This window comes from Geotrypetes seraphini, chromosome 3, assembly GCF_902459505.1.
Source record: "Geotrypetes seraphini chromosome 3, aGeoSer1.1, whole genome shotgun sequence".
Lineage (NCBI taxonomy): Eukaryota > Metazoa > Chordata > Amphibia > Gymnophiona > Dermophiidae > Geotrypetes > Geotrypetes seraphini.
In genome coordinates this window covers 67,981,710-68,002,431 of record NC_047086.1, presented here as the reverse complement: position 1 = coordinate 68,002,431, position 20,722 = coordinate 67,981,710, and the positions used below count along the sequence as shown (strand labels likewise).

The 20,722-nt window shown below is 38.9% G+C and overlaps 1 protein-coding gene across 4 annotated transcripts in view; it reads left to right on the top strand.

The window, feature by feature from the left end:
* The window catches only part of MLIP (muscular LMNA interacting protein), a 163,924-nt gene that overhangs the window by 4,127 nt on the left and 139,075 nt on the right, over positions 1 to 20,722 (top strand). For all 4 annotated transcript variants that reach the window (XM_033939978.1, XM_033939975.1, XM_033939974.1 and 1 more), the window contains exon 2: positions 17,581 to 17,634. In XM_033939978.1, the coding sequence (XP_033795869.1) occupies positions 17,581 to 17,634 (54 nt within the window). The remainder of the gene's footprint in view (positions 1 to 17,580; positions 17,635 to 20,722) is intronic.

Here is a 20,722-nt window from a genome sequence, read left to right as displayed (position 1 = left end):
CTTGGCTCTTCCCCCATCCGCTTCTTGCTTTCTGTCACGAGCTTGAGAAGAAGCCATTATTATGATGGGAAAATCCATTGCTTATTACTAGGAAAAGCAGCATAAAATATGTTGGAAACAGAATACTGGGATTGACAGACATTTCGGTCTGTCCCAGTATGGCAACTCTTATGTTCTTATGAGAGGCAGAGGATAGTGAAGAACAAACAGAATGATGATAGGGGCTGTCTGAGAGGTCTCCAAGGGCTGCCGCTGGCCCTTAGACATTTCATTGATGAATACTGTTTTTTGGCACACAAAAACTTGAAGCAAAGATTCCAAAAACTTCCTAATTGGAAATATAGATGAAGATTATTGGTGCTGTACTGCCCATACCAATACTAAACTAGATGGGCCATTTGGCTTTTATCTGTCATCGTGTTTCTATGTTTATACTAGTGTGAACATGAACTTTCTAGTTTCTCATAAGCTAATATTGGGTTATTTTGTTTATTTATTCATTTCTTTAGCCCGTCCTCCCAAAGGAGCCCAGAACGGGTTACAGGAGTATATATACAGTATAGGTCAGGACAGACATGACCTATTCAGGTCGCTCAAGACACACATCTGGTTTACAGTAGTTGGTACATGGAACATGGTACATTTGGATTACCCTAAGAACAGCATTTGAGTTTTAGTAGGTTAGTTAGTGGAGCTACTGAAGTTCCTTTAGTTGTGGGACCTTAAGTTGCTGGGTTCATAAAGAAGAAAGTTTTCATGGCCCTCCTGAAGTTCCATAGCCCCTCTTGCATCTTGATGGAAAAGGGAATGATGTGCCATAGTCTAGGTATGAAATGCGAGTATGAAATGTCTGGTTCAAAGCTGCTACTTTGGATAATTACATTTTCTTTTCAAGGTTCAAAGCTTGGTTTTATTTCAAACAGTTTCTTACATCCAACAGGTTGTACTTGTATACATATGTATACCAGTTTTAACATATACAGGCTCATTAAATAAATAAATGCAGGCTTAGCCAGAAGCAGTTTCAACATGTGTAACTTTTATATTAATTCATACACATTCAAGTTCCTTGGATCTGTTCTGAAATATTTCACATCACCTACCCAAGTCCTTATGAACAGATCAGCTCAAATGGATCTCATTATCCGGGATCCACTGAACCTCCCATCAACTCTTCAGTTTCTGGGAACAACGTTCTTGTTAACTAATCAAAGAGCCGATGCTCAAAGGTTTGCAGTAGAGTGACACTCTGCCACAAAATTAGTGTGGAAAAACTACCACAGTATGCTCAAAGAAATGAGTGCGCAAATTAATGCAGAATTAAAATTGCGGTACTACTATGCTGCTCAAGAGGTGACTCGGGAAACTACAGACTGGTGAGTCTGACCTCGGTTCCGGGGAAAATGGCAGAAGCACTGATAAAAGAAAACATCGATGAACATTTTGAAAGAAACGAACTTCTGATAACCAGTCAACATGGTTTCTGCAGGGGGAGATCGTGCCTAACTAACTTATTGCACTTCTTCGAAGGAATTAACAAATGGATGGACAGAGGAGACCCCATAGACATCATATACCTAGATTTCTAAAAAGCCTTTGACAAGGTGCCTCATGAACGTCTACTCCGGAAACTGAAGAACCATGGAATGGACGGAGAAGTACATAGATGGATCAGAAACTGGTTGGCGGGTAGGAAACAGAGGGTAGGAGTGAAGGACCACTACTCGGACTGGAGGAGGGTCATGAGTGGTGTTCCGCAGGGCTCGGTGCTCGGGCCGCTGCTATTTAATATATTCATAAATGATCTAGAAACAGGGACGAAGTGTGAGATAATAGAATTTGCGGACGACACAAAACTCGGACTAAGGAGGACTGCGAAGAATTGCAAAGGGACTTGAACAAACTAGGGGAATGGGCGACGAGATGGCAGATGAAGTTCAACATTGAGAAATGTAAAGTATTGCATGTGGGAAGCAGAAACACGAGGTACAACTATATGATGGGAGGGATGTTACTGAATGAGAGTACCCAAGAAAGGGACTTGGAGTAATGGTGGACATGACAATGAAGCCGACGGCACAGTGTGCAGCGGTTGCTAAGAGAGCGAATAGAATGCTAGGTATAATCAAGAAGGGTATTACTACCAGAACGAAGGAAGTTATCCTGCCGTTGTATCGGGCGATGGTGCGTCCGCATCTGGAGTACTGCGTCCAATATTGGTCACCATACCTTAAGAAGGATATGGCGTTGCTCGAGAGGGTTCAGAGGAGAGCGACACGTCTGATAAAAGGGATGGAAAACCTTTCATACGCTGAGAGATTGGAGAAACTGGGTCTCTTTTCCCTGGAGAAGAGGAGACTTAGAGGGGATATGATAGAGACTTACAAGATCATGAAGGGCATAGAGAGAGTAGAGAGGGACAGATTCTTCAAACTTTCAAAAAATAAAAGAACAAGACGGCATTCGGAAAAGTTGAAAGGGGACAGATTCAAAACAAATGCTAGGAAGTTCTTCTTTACCCAATGTGTGGTGGACACCTGGAATGTGCTTCAAGAGGACGTAATAGGGCAGAGAACGGTACTGGGGGTTTAAGAAAGGATTGGACAATTTCCTGCTGGTAAAGGGGATAGAAGGGTATAGATAAAGGATTACTACACAGGTCCTGGACCTGTTGGGCCGCCGCGTAAGCGGGCTGCTGGGTGCAATGGACCTCAGGTCTGACCCAGCGGAGGCATTGCTTATGTTCTTATGTTTAATACAAAATGTCAACTTTCCTGTCATTGCCTGAGTGGTGACCGGCTCAGGAACTGACAGGAAAGTTGACATTAAAAAACCTGCACCCACCCACTACCCATACCTGGCCCTCCCTTTCCCCCTAACCTTAAAAAAAATGCCCTGATGGTCCAGTGGTCCACTTGGTGTGGCCCTCCCCCCCAGTCATAAATTGCCATGGTGGTCTGTTGGAACCCCCTCCCATACCTCCAATCTTATAGGCACTCAGTTGTTGAATTACTCCCATACCATTTTAAAGCTTATGCCTCTCTTCCTTCTGCTATGCACAGCGGAGCATGGGGATAGATTAAAGTTTAAGGGGTTTGTGGAAAACAGCAAAAGAATGGATTTTCAGAGTGAATACATTGTGCTCCATGGCTGAAATCAAATAGTCTCCTATGTCACTGGCATTATGTTAATTTAAAATCATGAATGTAGGGTTACCATATGGCTCCAGAAAAAAGGAGGATGGATTGAGAAATCCAGCCTTTATTTCCATTGCTTTCAATGGAAGTAAAACCCAGATGTCTTAATCCATCCTCCTTTTTCTGGAGCCATATGGTAACTCTTGTGTATAATTTGTGGCTTTTCTTAAATGGTGATATAGTCACGGAGATTTCTTCGCTTTTCAGTTTTGTTTAGAGTGAACTGAGTTGATTAGTCTCAGCATGACTGTTGTGGAAATATAATACAGGCCTACTAGCTGCAGGATACTACTCCCAACTTGGTCTGGATCTTCAATTGCCTGACTACTGGCATTGGCTTTTATATTTAAAATATGCCCAACTATTTTTTACCCTTCTAAATATAGTCTATGAGTATACTTCTATGAATGATAACATGAACATTACTATAGATGACATGACAGTTACTATAAATGAATAAATGACTGGATGAACATGTGGCTGTTGATATTCTAAATAGTATGGGTGAGGAATATCACAAATATATGATGGTAAAATTAAAAGTAATGCCTCCATCTCCATAATTCATCAATAGATGGCAGCACTGACATGCTACACGTGTTCACCTGAGAACATAAGAATAGCCTTACTGGGTCAGACCAATGTTCTATCAAGCCCAGTAGCCCATTCTCACGATGCCCAATCCAGGTCACTAGTACCTGGCCAAAACCCAAGGTGTAGCAATATTCCATGCTACCAATACAGGACAAGCAGTGGCTTCCCCCATGTCTTTCTCAATAACAGACTATGGACTTTTCCTCCAGGAACTTATCCAAACCTTTTTTAAAACCAGCTATGCTATCCATTCTTACCACATCCTCTGGCAATGCGTTCCAGAGCTTAACTATTCTCTGAGTGAAAATTTTTTTTCCTCCTATTGGTTTTAAGAGCACTTCCCTGTAACTTCATCGAGTATCCCCTAGTCTTTGTAATTTTTGATGGAGTGAAAAATCAATCCATTTGTACCCGTTCTACTCCACTCAGAATTTTATAGACTTCAATCATATCTCCCCTCAACCATCTCTTTTCCAAGCAGAAGAGCCCTGCGCCCTCACCTAGATGGCACCCGGAGTGGACCGCCCACCCCTCTTACTACGCCACTGGGCTGACCTATGACAGCAACAGATGAGTCTCACTCTAGAAAGATTGCCACATTTATAAAATACAATTTGGAGGGTCACTCAAAGGCAAAAATGCTTGAGTAGCTGAATAAAATTATGTAAACCATTCTGAGCTCTCTATCCGGAGCCTCGGTACACTAAACAGCGAGCCGTGACTGGCGGGCACCTGGAAGTGCACAGATGTCAACGAGATGACATCATGCCGGCATCTGCTTATGCGTGAAAACCCCTGCAGACAGGCCTGAACCGCCAGCGGGGGGAGGGGGGAGGGAAGGAGGGTGCTGAACTGGAGAGGCATGGAGAGAAGGAGAATGCCAGGGAGGAGGAGAGGCACCGGTGCTGACTAACTGTCTATAGGATTCCCTCTTTCTGTATGCAGTCGGCCGGCACCTCACAGCACACTTGCAATCTCGCTGTGGCACACAGTTTGCGATTCGGTGCTATAGAAAATTGAATAAAGAAAGAAATAAAATATTGCAAATCTGAAACTTTGAAAGAATGATTGCAAAGAGGTTGAAAGTACAAGAAGGACATTATGTTGCAGCATAACAATTCTAGATCTCATACAGCATGAAACACCACAGAGGCAATTGTGAGGATGAGTCTCATAAGCAATAGCAAAACAGCCTCTGCACACAGACATTTTTCACCAACTGAGATGAAAGGAGAGATTTCAAAGAACAGGTGAACACGTGTAGCATGTCAGTGCTGCCATCTATTGAGGGAGGCATTACTTTTCATGTTACCCTCATATATTTGTGATAGTCTCTCAGTCTTACACGTCCATTCGAAGAAATGGGATCAGAAAACTCTAAAATGTACACACAAATAATCTCACTAATACCAGGGCATGGGTAAAACCAGGATCCTGCGGATCTAAAGTGCACGGCCTTTAAAAGAAAGCGGCTGTGGTGTGGGGTTGGCAGGGATCCTCGTTTTAACCACTCCCTGTGGAGAAAGGAGCTTTGACTTCTTCTCTTACCAGACTAAACCTCAGAAAGTGAACTGCAGGTTCTCAAATCAAGTTACTGGCAATCACAGATACAAATCTGCAAGTTCTTGGGCAAACCTGGCTGCATACAATGCATGCTGAGGGTCAGAAGCCCATTCCTAATAGTGAGAAACTAAACTTCAAAATGATTGGGGGTGTTAAATGTGATTATAATTACTCCTTCCTCTTGTTTGTACCTTATTTGTTCTTACCTCTTGATATTGTAAACCTTTCCTGCTCTTGATTGCCATTTTGTGACTAGTATTATTAATTGTACAGTATACATTTCCCTGTTGTGGTGGTTTTTAAAAATTATTTCCTTTTGATTTTTATCTATTGTTAACTGCTTTGATTTGACTTTTTTTGTTAATATTGGCAGTATATCAAATAAAATAACTGTATAACTGTACAGAGTGAAGAACCTTGCTCTGTATTGGGGATGCTTGGCACAGAAATGGCACCTTTGCAGAGTTTCCGTCAAAACAGAGCCTCGTCCATAAGAGGAGTGTAGTCTCTATGGCCTAACATTATGTATTAGTAGTACAATCTGAATTTGTGTTTGAAAGGTGCTATAAATTTGTCTGCATCTGTTGAAGAAAATCTCTCTCTCACTTTAGGAGTTGCTTAATATTGCCACAGTCCTCAAGCTGTTTAAATAAAAAGTGATTTATTTTAAATGAGGGGTCCGCAGTGGTTGTTATTTTAACTCTCACGAACCTCACAGATCCTGCTTACCCCGCAGACCCCATGGATCCTCTCCCACTGACTCCACGGATCCAGCAGTATGCTAGCTGTGTCTGCAGGACAGGGTAAAGATGAGAATCCATGGGGCCTGCAGAGGTGAGCAGGATCCGTGAAGTCCACAGGAGTTAAAATGAGGATCCCTGAGGACCCCACACCATGGCTCTTTATAAGGCTGTGCGCTTTTGATCCATGGAATCCATGGGGTCTGTGGGATCCTCATTTTACCCACTCCCCTATTACCACTTCTCAGTATTGGAATTCTCTGAACTTAAATTTGTAATGGCAGAGTGGGATGGAATGGAACCGAAGTGCTAAACGCACCACACAGAGTCAATTTATTCCTTTCCTGGGGCCACAGTTAGACCAGACATGGGCAACTCCAGTCTTCAAGGGTCGGAATCCAATCGAGTTTTCAGGATTTCCCCAATGAATATGCATTGAAAGCAGTGCATGCAAATAGATCTCATGCATATTCATTGGGAAATCCTGAAAATCTGATTGGATTCCGGTCCTCGAGGACCGAAATTGCCCATGTCTGAGCTAGACCAATCATTGGTTTCCAGACCTCAACTGCCAATTCAATATTATTTAAAACAACAAGTAGAAATAAAAGCAACTAGGCCGAAAAAACTCCACCAAATTTTCTTTAGAGGGCATCCCACCGAAGCTACATTTCTCAAAATAAGTGTCTCCTTGCTATCATTTGAAAAAGCAATTGCTAAACTTCAGTTCCCAAAATATCCAGAGCATCAAAAAAAACATTTACTGTATTAAAAGTGAAACACTTATCTTGAGTTCTTCCACTCTTTGAAGGAGGCTTAGCCAAAGTTTGTGAAGTGCCAGTCTATTTAATTTTCCTCAGGTTGTGTTCTGAAATCATAATTTTATCAGCCTAACTTCCCTCCTGTGTGTTTATGAACTGTGTGTTTTGTATGAAGTGCTCAACTTTATGGTTTTATCAGCCCTTCTAATGCTTTCTGGATGCTGTTTTTTTCTTTAATTATTCAGCATACGCATAATGTAATACAGAAATAAGTCTTGAAGACTGAACATTTTTACTAATATCATCTCGGCATAAGTTCAGACTCCTGAGGCAGGCCCATCAAGGGCCGAAACACGATCGTGTCGAGTCTTTCTATTCAATAAACGAGATTGAACACCATTAAGTCACCTTTGTTGTTTTCTTCTGCCTAGCAGTTGATTGACAACCGCACCTAGTGGCACCAAAACTGCCAGGGTGTAAGCAGTTGACAAAACTAACACAGATGTTTCATGAAATTGGAACGACGAGCAAGATGATTAAATTTCCAGACAATACGAAGTTATTCAGAGTAGTGAAGACACAGAAGGACTGCGAAGACCTGCAATGTGACATAAACACACTTGAGAAATGGGCTGAGACATGGCAAATGAGGTTTAACGTGGATAAGTGTAAGGTGATGCATGTCGGTAACAAGAATCTTATACATGAATACAGGATGTCCGGTGCAGTACTCAGAGAGACCCCTCAGGAAAGAGACTTGGGAGTACTTACGAATGGGGAAAGCGTCTCGGAGGTCTCGGTGGGAGAAACCGAGACCTCCTGTGTTAAGTCCACGTTAGAGCTTAATACAGCCCCATAATATTAAATACAAAGACTCAGATTCCCTAACCACTGCCAGTTTTTTAGGTGCAATTATGTGCCCAAACTCAGTTAAAGATTTTAATTCAAATTCAAATGATTTTAATTCAATTTCAATGTGTCTACCAGAGCCTAAAACATTGGCGCTGGAATTGCGCCTATGTAGGCACTGTAGGCTGCCTAATACCACTATTGGCATGGCTAATGCCGGAATGGTGTTAGGCGGCCTAAAGCACCAATGTAGGTGTCATTCACGACAAAGATAGGCACTGGAAATGTAGGCCGGTGCGATTTTATATAGGGTGCTGTCACTTGATTGACATGCGATCAGCTGCTGCTTTTTAAATGGCCACCGATATTGGCACCCTATAGAGATCCAGGTCAAAATGCATAGAGGTTCTTTTACTAAGCTGCACTAAAAAGTAGTCTGCACTATGACTAGTGTGTGGATTTGTAAACAAAAAAACATCCAAAAATACTCCCAGCACTGCACAAAATGTCCCTGAGTGTCATCTACAATATACCAAAAAATTTGGAGAAAAGACCTCAGTGTCTAATAGGGGTACAATCTAAGTTCCACACCCACATAGACATACCTGCTTCAATACTCTTTTTGAGGCAGGGAGACACCTTCAAAAGCTAGTGAAAATACTTCAAACACCAATTTGACATGCAAATAATTAGCAATTGCATAAATATGGATACGAAAGCATTATCACACATATCTGGAAACAGATGTCTTCATAGTACTGGGCTGTAGAAGCAGGAAAACCCGCAAAGTGGAGCAAAAGCAATGTGCGATGCAGCTATTCAATAACTACTGCTTGCACCATTCTTCACCACAATTTCCAAAAGGACACCTGTTTCGCCAAAGCTTCGTCAGGGAAATGAGTGATAATTATCCAACTTCACTGCCTGTTGTAAAATAGCAACGAAGCTAGAAAGCTCTGAACTCCAGCCGTGTCTGGAGGGCCTTCAACAAGCATGCATGCACAGATGATGTCATACTATCTGCACATGCTGGAGGCCCTCCAGACACGACCTGGATTTTGAGAAAAAAGAGACAAGGCTTTTAGGGGGTGGGACTGGAAGCAGAACAGGGCAGAGCTGGAGGCGGAATGGGGCGGGTTGGAGGCAGAACAAGGTGGGGCTGGGGTGGAAAAGGGTGGGGCCATGCATCCGGGTGAAATATGGTAAACCTATGCCTAGCAGTTGATTGACAACCACATGGCGAAGCACCTAGAATATAGGCATGCATAGGCACCATTTATAGAATTTGGCCTTAAGGGCTCTCACAGTATTTATGTACTAATTGGTTACTGTCTGCCGATGTGGTAGAAACAAAAGCGGTATCAGAATTCAATGAAGCTTGGGATAAGCACATAGGATCTATAGGGGAGAGGAAGGGGTAGTAGATAGCATGCATAGGCAGATTGGATAGGCCATATTCTCTTTATCTGTCTTCAATATTTTCAATGGTGAGTGTAACTGCACTTGTCTAAATTTAAGAAGATCAGAGTTGTTCACGCACTCATTTTCTCAGTGGTCTCAGTTGTCAATTATGGATGTGAAAATTGGACACTATGGAAACAAGAGAGAAAGAAGATTGACTCATTTGAGCTTTGGTACCAGAGAAGGATTTTATGCATTCCACGGACCGCCAGAAGAACTAACAAATCAATTCTGGAAGCAGCAACAGGCCGATATTTACTTCATACAGGAGACATATTTATTGGCATGTGAAGCTGCTAAATTGGAAGGGGGGTGGATAAAACATTGGTTTTTTTGCACCTGCAATATGGATGAAGGCAGGTGTGGCTATCCTGGTCAATAGGATGTTTTCTGCTACATTTGATAACTTCCGGGCAGATCCCACGCGCAAGACTGATATGACTTCAGGAAATGATACTCTGATGCTTCTTAATATTCATGCCCCTAACTCGAATCTGGCTCATTTCTTTAAAAACTACAACAGTTAATTCTGTCACTGGCTATGACAAATTTAGTCATTGCTGGAGACTTCAATGCTGTCATGGATCCCATAATGGATAAACAACCTAGTAAGCAATTAAAATCATTAAGATTGGACATTCTTGCTTATACATGTGGATTAAAGGATATCTGGCAAATTTTTCATTTTAATGCTCGTGAATTTTCATTTTGTTCCCATGTTCATAAATCATTTTCAAGAATTGATTATTTTTTTGTTTCAGATTATTTAATTCAACAGGTTACAAAAGCCAGCATAGATCCGATTATTGTATCGGATCATGCTGGAATTTGGATGTAATACCATTTTACTGAAGAAGATTCTAATAGACCTGTTTGGAGGTTTAATAATACTCTGCTTGTGGACTCAAACTTTCTTGAGGAAATTCAAATAAAAATTAATGAGTATTTTCAACTCAACACCTCAGACGAAATCTCTTTGGAAACTATATGGGATGTTTTCAAAGCTACAATGAGAGGGCAAATAATTTCATATTCGGTGCATATTAGGAAACTGCTAAAATTAGAATTTTCCAATTTGGAACAAACTATTTTGATTTTAGAGTCACAATTGGCCTTGAAATGGGAACAAGATACTTTGAATGCCTTGATGAAAGCTAAATATAATTATAATGAGATTTCCTCACAATTGGCTAGGAAAGATTTGTTTTCTCAGCAGGCTCTGTATTATGGAAACTCAAATAAAGCGGGAAGATTATTGGCTATCTTAAGGCTAAAAAAAGAAAAGTAGAGATTGTGGCCATTAAAGATGAGAAAGGTAAAAAATTCATACCCACATTGGAGATGTTTTAAAACAATTTTTGGATTATAAAGCTTTATATTCTTCTGAGCTTTATTCAAATAAAGAAATTGAAGGAAGAGAATTTTTAAACTTAATGGGCCAAAAGTTCCAGAGTATATAAAAGGAAATCTTGAAGCGCCTATATCATATCTGAGGTCTCTCAGAGTTGGATCCGCTCCAGGTAGTGATGGATTCACTGTGGAGTTTTTTAAATCTTTTCCAAATATACTATTATCTCATCTTTTAAATTTATATCAATCACAACTGATTAAGGGTTGTATATCAGGTACTATGGCGGAAGCATTAATCATTGTTTTGCCAAAGCCAAACAGAGATCCCATGTTGGTTTCAAACTACAGACCTATTTCTTTAATTAATGTGGATGGGAAAATCCTGGCTAAATTATTGGCTTTAAGATTAGCCAAGGCTCTCCCTTATATGATTGGATTGTATGAAATGGGTTTCGTTGCTCAAAGACATTCTACAAACAATACCAAATTGGCACTTCATATGCTCAATTTAGCAAAAACAATAGAGGATCCAGCTTTTTCTGTCTCTTTGGATGCAGAGAAGGCCTTTGATCGTGTAGAATGAACTTTCATGTATCAAGCATTGGATTGGTTTGGAATAGGATCTGGATTTATTCAAATGATCCAAACCTTGTATAGTTCCCCTTCTGCCAGATTATATATTAATAATACATTCTCTGAGCGTTTTTGTCTGGAGAGGGGAGTTAGACAAGGGTTTCCCTTGTCTCTTTTGCTTTTTGACATTGTTCTGGAACCCTTGTTGTTGGCTATACAGCAGGCAAAGGAGATACAGGGGATTCTTTATGCAGGTTGGGAATATAAGATCTCTGCTTATGCAAATGATATTTTGCTTCATTTGAAGAATCCTAAATCTACCAAATCGCATTTACTGGAATTGATTGATCGATTGATTTGGCAAATTTTCTGGTTACAAAATAAATTAGAGCAAATCAGAGGTTCTTCCATTAAATGTGCATTATGTGAAAGGTTTATTTGACCCATTCCCATTCCTTTGGAAGGAAGAGGGTATAAAATATTTGGGTATCATGATTCAAAAATCATTGGAAGATACAATGACAGTAAATGAAAAATCCTTATTATTGAAAGTCAAAGAAATGTATGAGCATTGGAACCCATTACCTCTTTCTTGGTAGGGGAGAGTACAAACCATCAAAATGATGATTTCGCCTATAATTTGCTACCAAATGAGTATGTTGCCAGTTTATTTCCAAGGGTCCTTTTATAAAAAAAACTGAATGGGATTCTTATAAAATTCCTTTGGTTTGGTAAAACTTCTAGAATTGCCTTAGTATCTTTGCAAAAATCACAATCGGCAGGGGATTGTGGGGGGGGGAATTTTCAAAATTTTTATAGGTATCATCAAGCCTTCATTTTGCATCAGGGTATGTATTGGATCTTTCCTGAACTCATGGATAATCTACCAGACTGGCTGATATTAGAGAGTCATTTCATGTCCCCATTACGTCTTAACCATATTTTGAGTATCAAGCTGCCTAGAATATATAAGGACAATAGTATTCTTCTTTTCACCTGGAATAGATTAAAATGTATTAATAATTTAACATCTACTCCAATACAACAATCCACATGTCAATCTCTATGGTTAAACTCCAAGATACAAATCAGCGAGTCTAAAATCCTTTGGAAACATTGGTTGCAGGCAGGCAAACGAACTTTAGATGATGTGTTTCAGAATGGGAAAATGGTAAATTTACTACAACTGCATCAATTATTCGGCATATCAAAGTCTCAAGCTTATAAATGGTTGCAGTTGAAACAGGCCATTCAGAATGGGTTCCCCGATTGGCGAAATTAAAAAAAAATCAGTATAGTTTGCTGAGCCTGTGTCTCCAGACAGACTTGCAAGGGCACCAGGCCACCAAGTGGTACAAATTACTATCTGAATATTTGAATAAAAACCAAAAAACAAGCCTAAAAGACATTTGGAGCATTGAGATAAAGCAGCAGATTTCTGCTACTCAATGGCCACGGATTTGGATTTGGAAGATGAGATGTACAGCATCAGCATCTATGAGACAAACCTGGTTCTTTTCATTACATATAATTTTTTGGACCCCAATTCATTTGTAAAAGTTGGATAGTTTAAAGTCTAGTAGATGTTGGCATTGTCATCTTGAAGTAGGGACACTGGATCATTTGTTGTTTTATTGTCCCTTGATACTCAATTTTTGGAAATCAATATGGGGACAAATTAATATGATATTGGAAACATCGATTCTGTTGTCCTATGATGTGGTCATATGTGGGACATTGTTGAAAACTAAAAATCCATTAGACAGGTATAAAAGCAGACTTCTTATAATTATGACAGGGGTTGCCACGCAAATGGTCACTAGGAATTGGAAAAACCGGGACAGGCTAAACTTTTCTTTTTGGTGGGAAACTTAGGGCTCCTTTTACAAAGGCGCGCTAATGGTTTTAGTGCGTGCTTAGCGCGTGCTAAAATGCTGTGCACGCTAGCTGCTAGTGCCTCCTCTTGAGCAGGCATAGTTTTTTGGATAGTGTGTGCTATAGCGCGCGCTAATCCGGTGTGTGCACTAAAAACGCTAGCGCATCTTTGTAAAAGGAGCCTTTGTGTCAATGTTATAGATATGAAAAAATGAATTTGGAAATATTGGGACATAATAAAATATTTAAAGCAACATGGGGTCCTTTAACGGAATTTGTTATATCTGATTAATTGTATAAGCCCTTAATTCCTACTTGACTCTCACACATATCCAGGAAGGGTGGGAGGGAGGGGGACGGAAATATATTTTGTATTATTATTTGATTGGTTGTAAGTGCTGTTTAATATATTACTTGTTTGTAAAATTTTTTGCACTTTGTATTCAAATTGAAAATAAAGAATTACAAAAAAATAAAAAAAATTCTTGAAGAGATCAAACCAGATATGTCACTCGAAGCCCAAATGATGAAGTTATGACTGTCTTATTTTGTTCACACTATGAGATGAGAGAGATCACTGGAGAAGGGCATCAGGTTTGGTAAGATCGAAGGAACCAGGCGAACATAACATAACATAAAACTCACTTCTATACCGCTACGTTCTAGCCGGTTCACAAAAGATAAAGAATACAAATGAATACAGCAAAACATATCTAACTTCCAAAAGATTCAAAAAAAGATGCATTTTTAAAGCACGTCGAAACTGTAAGAGTTAGAAGATGTAAATAAGTAATTCAGATCCTTAGCCCATAAAGTCGCTTGAAAAGACAACAGATGCTCCTGTAATTTTTTGAATTTACAACCCTTAACAGATGGAAATGAGAATAACCCATCCCATGCATCCAACACATCCAAACTACATCCAAACTTAAACTTAATTTGCGCCTTGACCAGCAACCAATGCAATTGACGATAGAAAAAGGTAATATGATTATACTTCTTCAAGTCATAAATCAAACTAACTGCTGTGTTCTGCAATCTTTGAAGATTTTGTTGGGCTGCAGCAAGGTGCACAATATTGCAATAATTGAGTTGGCTAAGAACTAGTGATTGTACTAACAATCAAAAGGAATTTATGTCGAAATATGCTCTAATGGTTTTTAGTTTCCACAATACGTAGAAACCTTTTTGGACCATTGATTCAACCTTATTTTTCATAGTAAGATTTTGATCCAGGATTACTCTAAGTATCTTTATGGTTGGTTGGATAATGTGAGTTTTAGCATTTAAAATGATGGATGTAGCATCTACCTTCAAATTCAGAGATGCAAAGAAAAATGTAGTCTTATCTGTATTAATTTTTAATTTGAATTCTACCATCCAAGATTCAATAGCCAACAGAATCTCTATAACAGTTTGATTGATATGAGAAAAAGAAGTTGGAAAAGGGATTAGAACAGTGGACACATTGAAAACGACCATGGGGATGACGCTGGAAGACCTTTCCGGGTTAGCACAAAACTGATTTCATTTTAGATATGTATTTCATCAAGTCACTAAGACTTGAAGAGTCGATGGCACCTAACAAATTTAAGATGCGCCAATAATAGGTTACACAAATATTATATAAAGGAATCTGGGTGCCTAGATATCATTGTAAAATAGGATCTCACTGTGTAGCATCAGGGCACCAAAAAGGAGGCACCTACTTATAGAATTACCCCCTGTGTACTCATGTGTACTATAAAATATATTCAAATATAACTTGTGCCTCACACTTAAACACCATATATAGGCTGTTGCTTGAGTCACACTTCTCATTTAAAAATTTTCCATAAACCTTTATAATAAAAGGATTTCATAATGGAACTCAAGCGCTCACAGTTACAATGCCATTAATGTATTTCTAGTCTAAAACTATGCCAATGTCATTTATCATTTGTTCTTAAACTTTTTGTTTATTTTTTATTAATTTTTTATAGGGCCTCAAACTAGCCATTAGGTGTCATACATTTCTATGGTCACCATTCAAACTTGTGGCTATGGCTTCCTCACCAGCCCCATTATATATCTTTTTAACCTTCACGTTTATTCTTATTCAAAGTGCTCAGTGCTATGTTGTATATCTTAATATCTTAATTCTTAAAAATTATATAACTTAATTGACTTATCTTAAGTCAGTCCTGTCTCATAATGTCATGGGGAAGGGACCTGTCATTCGACATGTTTCGCCTTCTGGCTGTTTCAAGAAAAATCCCCCCTTTTCAAACTTGTTCGCACCATCCCGATCTGCATAATACTTATTGAGATAAATACAAAAATTTCCTTACATCATTATTGTAGTAGTACTTAGCTTGTGAATACTATGCAATAATGATATAAGGAAATTTTTGTAGTAAATGGCTACAGTTAATAGTTAAAATAAAACAAAACAAATTTTAAGTAATTAATAATAATAAAAGAATAAAAGGACCGATGATAGCTCACAATAAAGTTATATGCCTAGAAATACATTAATGGCATTGTAACTGTGAGCGCTCGAGTTCCATTATGAAATTCTTTTATTATAAAGGTTTGTGGAAAATTTTTAAATGAGAAGTGTGGCTCGAGCAACAGCCTATATATACAGTGGTACTATAAAATACACACATACATTGCAAATCTGCTCCTCTCTGCCAAAATTGTGTCCCCGGGAATGCCTTCAGACATTTTGGTCTAGATTAAGAAAAAGGTGCCTAAATATGGGTGCTGAGCGCTATGAATTAAATTTGCACATTCATCTTTAAGGAATAGCACTTAGCAAGATGCATGTGCAAATCCTAATTGAAGCCAATGACCTGCACTAATTAGTTGATAGCGCCCAGTTATTGCTATTTATTAGTTTGTTATTCAAATTGCGCATGGAAATTCTGCACACACCCAAATTTGCATGTGCAGTTTTCAATGCCATATGCATTGGCTACCAGTCGCCTTCGGAGTACAGTATAAAGCAATAATAATTTGTCATCAATTCTTGTATGGAAACATTCCAGAATTGTTTAAAAATAATATATTTAGCTATACACCAAAAAGATCATTGCGCTCAGAGAATTTAGCTTTACTGAAGACGACTATGAATTCAAGGCTTGTTTAGACTAGGGGCTCCCTTTACAAAGGTGCGCTATGCGTTTTAGCGCATGCACCGGATTAGTGTGTTCTATAGTATGCGCTAGCTGAAAATCTACCGCCTGCTCAAAAAGAGGCAGTAGTGGCTAGTGTGCGTGGCAATTTAGCGCACGCTATTCCGCGCATTAAGGCCCTAACGTGCCTTCGTAAAAGGAGCCCTAGGAAAATGACTTTTTGTTGCGCAGGAGTTAAGATATGGAACTCCCTGGTGGATCATTTACAAAACTGTTGTGAAAGGGGCATGTTCAGAAAATTACTTAAGACACAGTTATTTGTAAATGTCTTTCTCTAGCCAATAATTTTCCTCTCTGCCAGTGTTGGTGAACTATTCATGATTTTTATTATGCAAAGCTATTATATTATTTTGTAGTCATGATTTCTGAGGACTGATTGTATGTTTATTTTATTATGTTTTTGTTTGAAATTATGTATGTAAATTATGTAAACCGTTTAGATTTAAATGGTATAGACATTTTTAAAATAAATAAATAAGTGCCATCGTGAGCACGTTTCACTGTGCAGTTTTATGAGACCTTTTCCACATGTAAAACATACTTTGCATGTAGACGATGCCTTATAAAATTACCCCTTTTCTTTAATCCAACATCATCATGATAAATGCAGTGTGCAATATATGAAATCAACTTTTTTAATATTAAAGTACTGTACATACATTTATTCATCTCTTCTACCTTATTTTCTGGTCTGGTGGGCTATTTCTGCACAGAAAACTAATTGCATTTCTGAGAATTTAGAATGTCATGCTATATTTTATTGTCTGCAAAGTGCATGACTGACTCTTACAATTTAAATATCAAACAGAGCAGATGCAGAATAATTAGATGCTGGGGAAAAGGAAGGAAGAGATAGGATGGCAATTATTGACTGCTGTTGTCATTTTTATCTGGTTTAGCTGCAGCCACTGGCTCTATACATGCCATCACCTGATCAAAACTGTAGAAATTGAAACCCAGAAAATTTGCAGTGAATAAAAACCTTGGCCAAACCTTTTATGAACGCAGTTTTACTTTTACCACCTCCTCTAGCAATGGATTCCAGAACTTAATTGTACAAATCAAAAATATCTTCCCATGGCCTTTCATTCTTCTTTAAGATGCTTTAGTGAGTTCCAGTGTTTATATAATTATAAAGTGATATTAGTGAAAAATTCATCTACAGCCTGCTTTTTAGTATCTAGGGGGTTCATTCTCAAAATCAGCACTTGGACATCTTACTAGTCAAAATGTCCAAGTGGACATTTTTGAAATTGACTTTCTAGATGTCTTTCTGGTCGTTTTGTCTCCAGTGCTCCTAAATTTTATGAGGGCATGTTTTGGATGGGATTAGGGCTGGCTTAGCACATTTTACAGAACATCCAGGGCTAGACCTCTTTTTAAAACTAATTAGGGCCAAAAAAGTACCTAAACTATTGTTATCATTTTTTATTTACAGGATGTTCCATTTACAAAGAAACGGGGGTATGACTTTCTTGTGACGGAACCAGAGGTATGTATAAAGAAAAACTTCTGTGCTATGGGATGCATTATATCATATTTGGAAAGTATTATTACAATTTTGACCTATATATACTAGATATCTGTGCATTTTGTTTACATTTGTTAGTCCCTAGAATTGAATATATTTACTATTGCTCAAAGCTAGTGTAACTCACTATTACCGATAGTAGCTTCCATTATGTACTTTGGGAGGGATTCTGATTATTTCAAGTACTGGAAAAACTAGATGAAATAAACCAGTGTTTCTCAACTCAGTCCTGGAGTATTACATTACATTACATTACATTAGTGATTAGAATTCCGCCATTACCTTGCGGTTCAAGGCGGATTACATTCAAACTAAAAACAAGAATTACATTCAAATTAAAAGGAATAGAATAAGCAATGAGAATTTTTTAAGGTAATAAACATTGGATAAAGAGTTACCAAAGGGAGGTCTTTAGGAGATAAGAATAGGGTGAAATTAGGGGTTTTAGATAACGTTTGATAGATAAAAGAGTATTAGAGAGATCTAAGGATAAATAGAGTGTTAGATATTTGATTGGGATTGGTTGTGCTGGATAGGTTTTATGTGTTTTTTGAAGAGTATGGTTTTAATATCTCTCCTGAAGGCTTTGTAGTCTGAAGTCGAAGATAAGAGAGTAGTGATTTGTCTGTCCAGTTTAGCTGCTTTGGAGGCTATTAGGTTGTCATAAAGTTTTTTTCGTTTGACATCTTTGGATGATGGGTGAGAGAAAAGTGAGTGGGATCTTCTGTGTTTGATTGAGGAGGATTGATTTAGTCGGCTATTCCAGTAGGTTGGGCCCTCTCCATTGAGAGCCTTGTAAAGTAAGCAGTAGAATTTGAAGTGTACTCTCGCTTCTATTGAAAGCCAGTGCGAGTCATGGTATGCCTCTGTGATATGGTCATATTTTTTTAGGTAATATACAAATCTCAGGGCTGTATTCTGTATTGTCTGCAATTGTTCATCATGGTCGCGGGACAAGGTAGGTATAGTATGTTGCAGTAGTCTATCATCCCAAGGATAAGAGATTGTACCAATAATAGGAATTGCTTCTTTTCAAAGAATGTTTGGATTTTTCTTAGATTTCTCATGGTCATGAACGATGCCTTTATTATTTTGTTAATTTTGGGTTGCATGGTGCAGCTTCTGTCAATTGTGATTCCTAGCAATTTTAGTATAGGTTTTATTGGGTATGAGATCGAGTTTATTACAAGATTAGTTAATGTTGGAGTTTTATTGTTTTCTAGTAGGATGAAATTTGTTTTGTCAGAGTTAAGTTTTAATTTGTGCTCTGTCATCCAAATTTCAACTGATTTTAGAGTTTTGTGTATTATGCTAGTCATGACGGGTTCTGGTTGGTCGAAGGGCAGGAGAATAGTGATGTCATTTGCGTAGCTGTATGAACTTATGCCATGATTATCTAGGTAGTAGCTGAGGGAGGCTATGTATATATTGAATAGTGTGGGTGATAGGGGTGATCCTGTGCCATTCAGGTTTTCAGGATATCATAAGAAGAAACAAAAAAACAATGTGGAGAAATAATGTTCCTGAGATGGACTTTATTAATATTAAAATAATATTAAAACTTTGCAAACCATATAAAAACCTCTAGGACGTAGTCCGCTGAAAAGCTTTGGACCCTGGATCCAACATGGTCCGTGTTTTGACAGAATGTCTTCTTCAGGGGTCCCTATGAAGTCCTATGGTAATGATACATGGATAAAAATGCCAGTCAGAAATAAACTGTTCTATAGAAGCTGTGGGCTCAAAAAAGCTGAGTGAAAAAGGATATCATAAGAACATAAGAATAGCCTTACTGAGTCAGACCAATGGTCAATCAAGCCCAGTAGCCCGTTCTCACGCTGGCCAATCCAGGTCACTAGTACCTGGCCAAAACCCAAGGAGTAGCAATATTGGGTTTTGGCCAATACAGGGCAAGCCGTGGCTTTCCCCATGTCTTTTTCAATAACAAACTATGGACTTTTCCTCCAAGAACTTGTCCAAACCTTTCTTAAAACTAGCTACGCTATCTGCTCTTACCACATCCTCTGGCAACGCATTCCAGAGTTTAACTATTCTCTGATACTGCTAAGCTTAAAAAGTCTAAGAAGGTAACACAAAAGGAACTCAAATGTATGTATACGAATGCTAGAAGTTTGGGAAACAAAATGGGAGAGTTAGAAGCAATAGCAAAAAACAACGAACTGGAAATTATTGGCATAACAGAAACATGGTGGAATAACGAAAACAAATGGGACACAGTACTACAGGGATACAAACTGTACATAAAAGATAGAGTGGGGTAGAAAGGTGAGGTATTGCCCTATATGCTCGGGAAGGATTAGAATCCGTGAAAGAGACTATGGCGGAAGAGAAAGAGAAGCTGGAATCCCTCTGGATCAGGATTCCCAGACATGACGCTGACATAAAGATTGGCCTTTACTACCGACCACCGGGACAGAGGGAGGAGACAGACTCGGAAATGATAGAAGAAATTAAACAAGAATGTAAGACAGGTAATGTCATAATCTTGGGGGATTTCAATTTCCCGGGGATAGACTGGGACCTGGGAACCTCCAACTGTGGCAAGGAGGCAAAGTTCCTGGAAGTGCTAGGGGATTGCTTCCCTAGTAGAGCCGACGAGAGGAAACGTCACCTTGGACTTGGTCCTAAATGGCATTATGGGTCCGGCAAAGGAAATAGAAGTCACGGTCCCACTGGGGACGAGCAATCACAACATGATCAACTTCAAACTTGATGATGGGAAAGGGAAAGGTACCAAAACCTCAACCACGACTTTAAACTTTAAAAAGGGAAGATACGACAGCATGAGAGCCATGGTGAAAAAACAGATCAAGAAAAATATGGGCAAAGTCATAACGGTGGAACAGGCATGGTCCCTACTGAAAAATACTATCATGAAAGCACAAAGCCTCTACATTCCGCGGATGTCCAAAGTAAAGAAAACCAAAGTCAACACAGAGCCAGTGTGGTTTACCAAAGAGGTGAAGGAAGTCATAAATGAAAAGAAGGACTCCTAAAAACATACCTGTTCCAGAAATACCTAAACAAT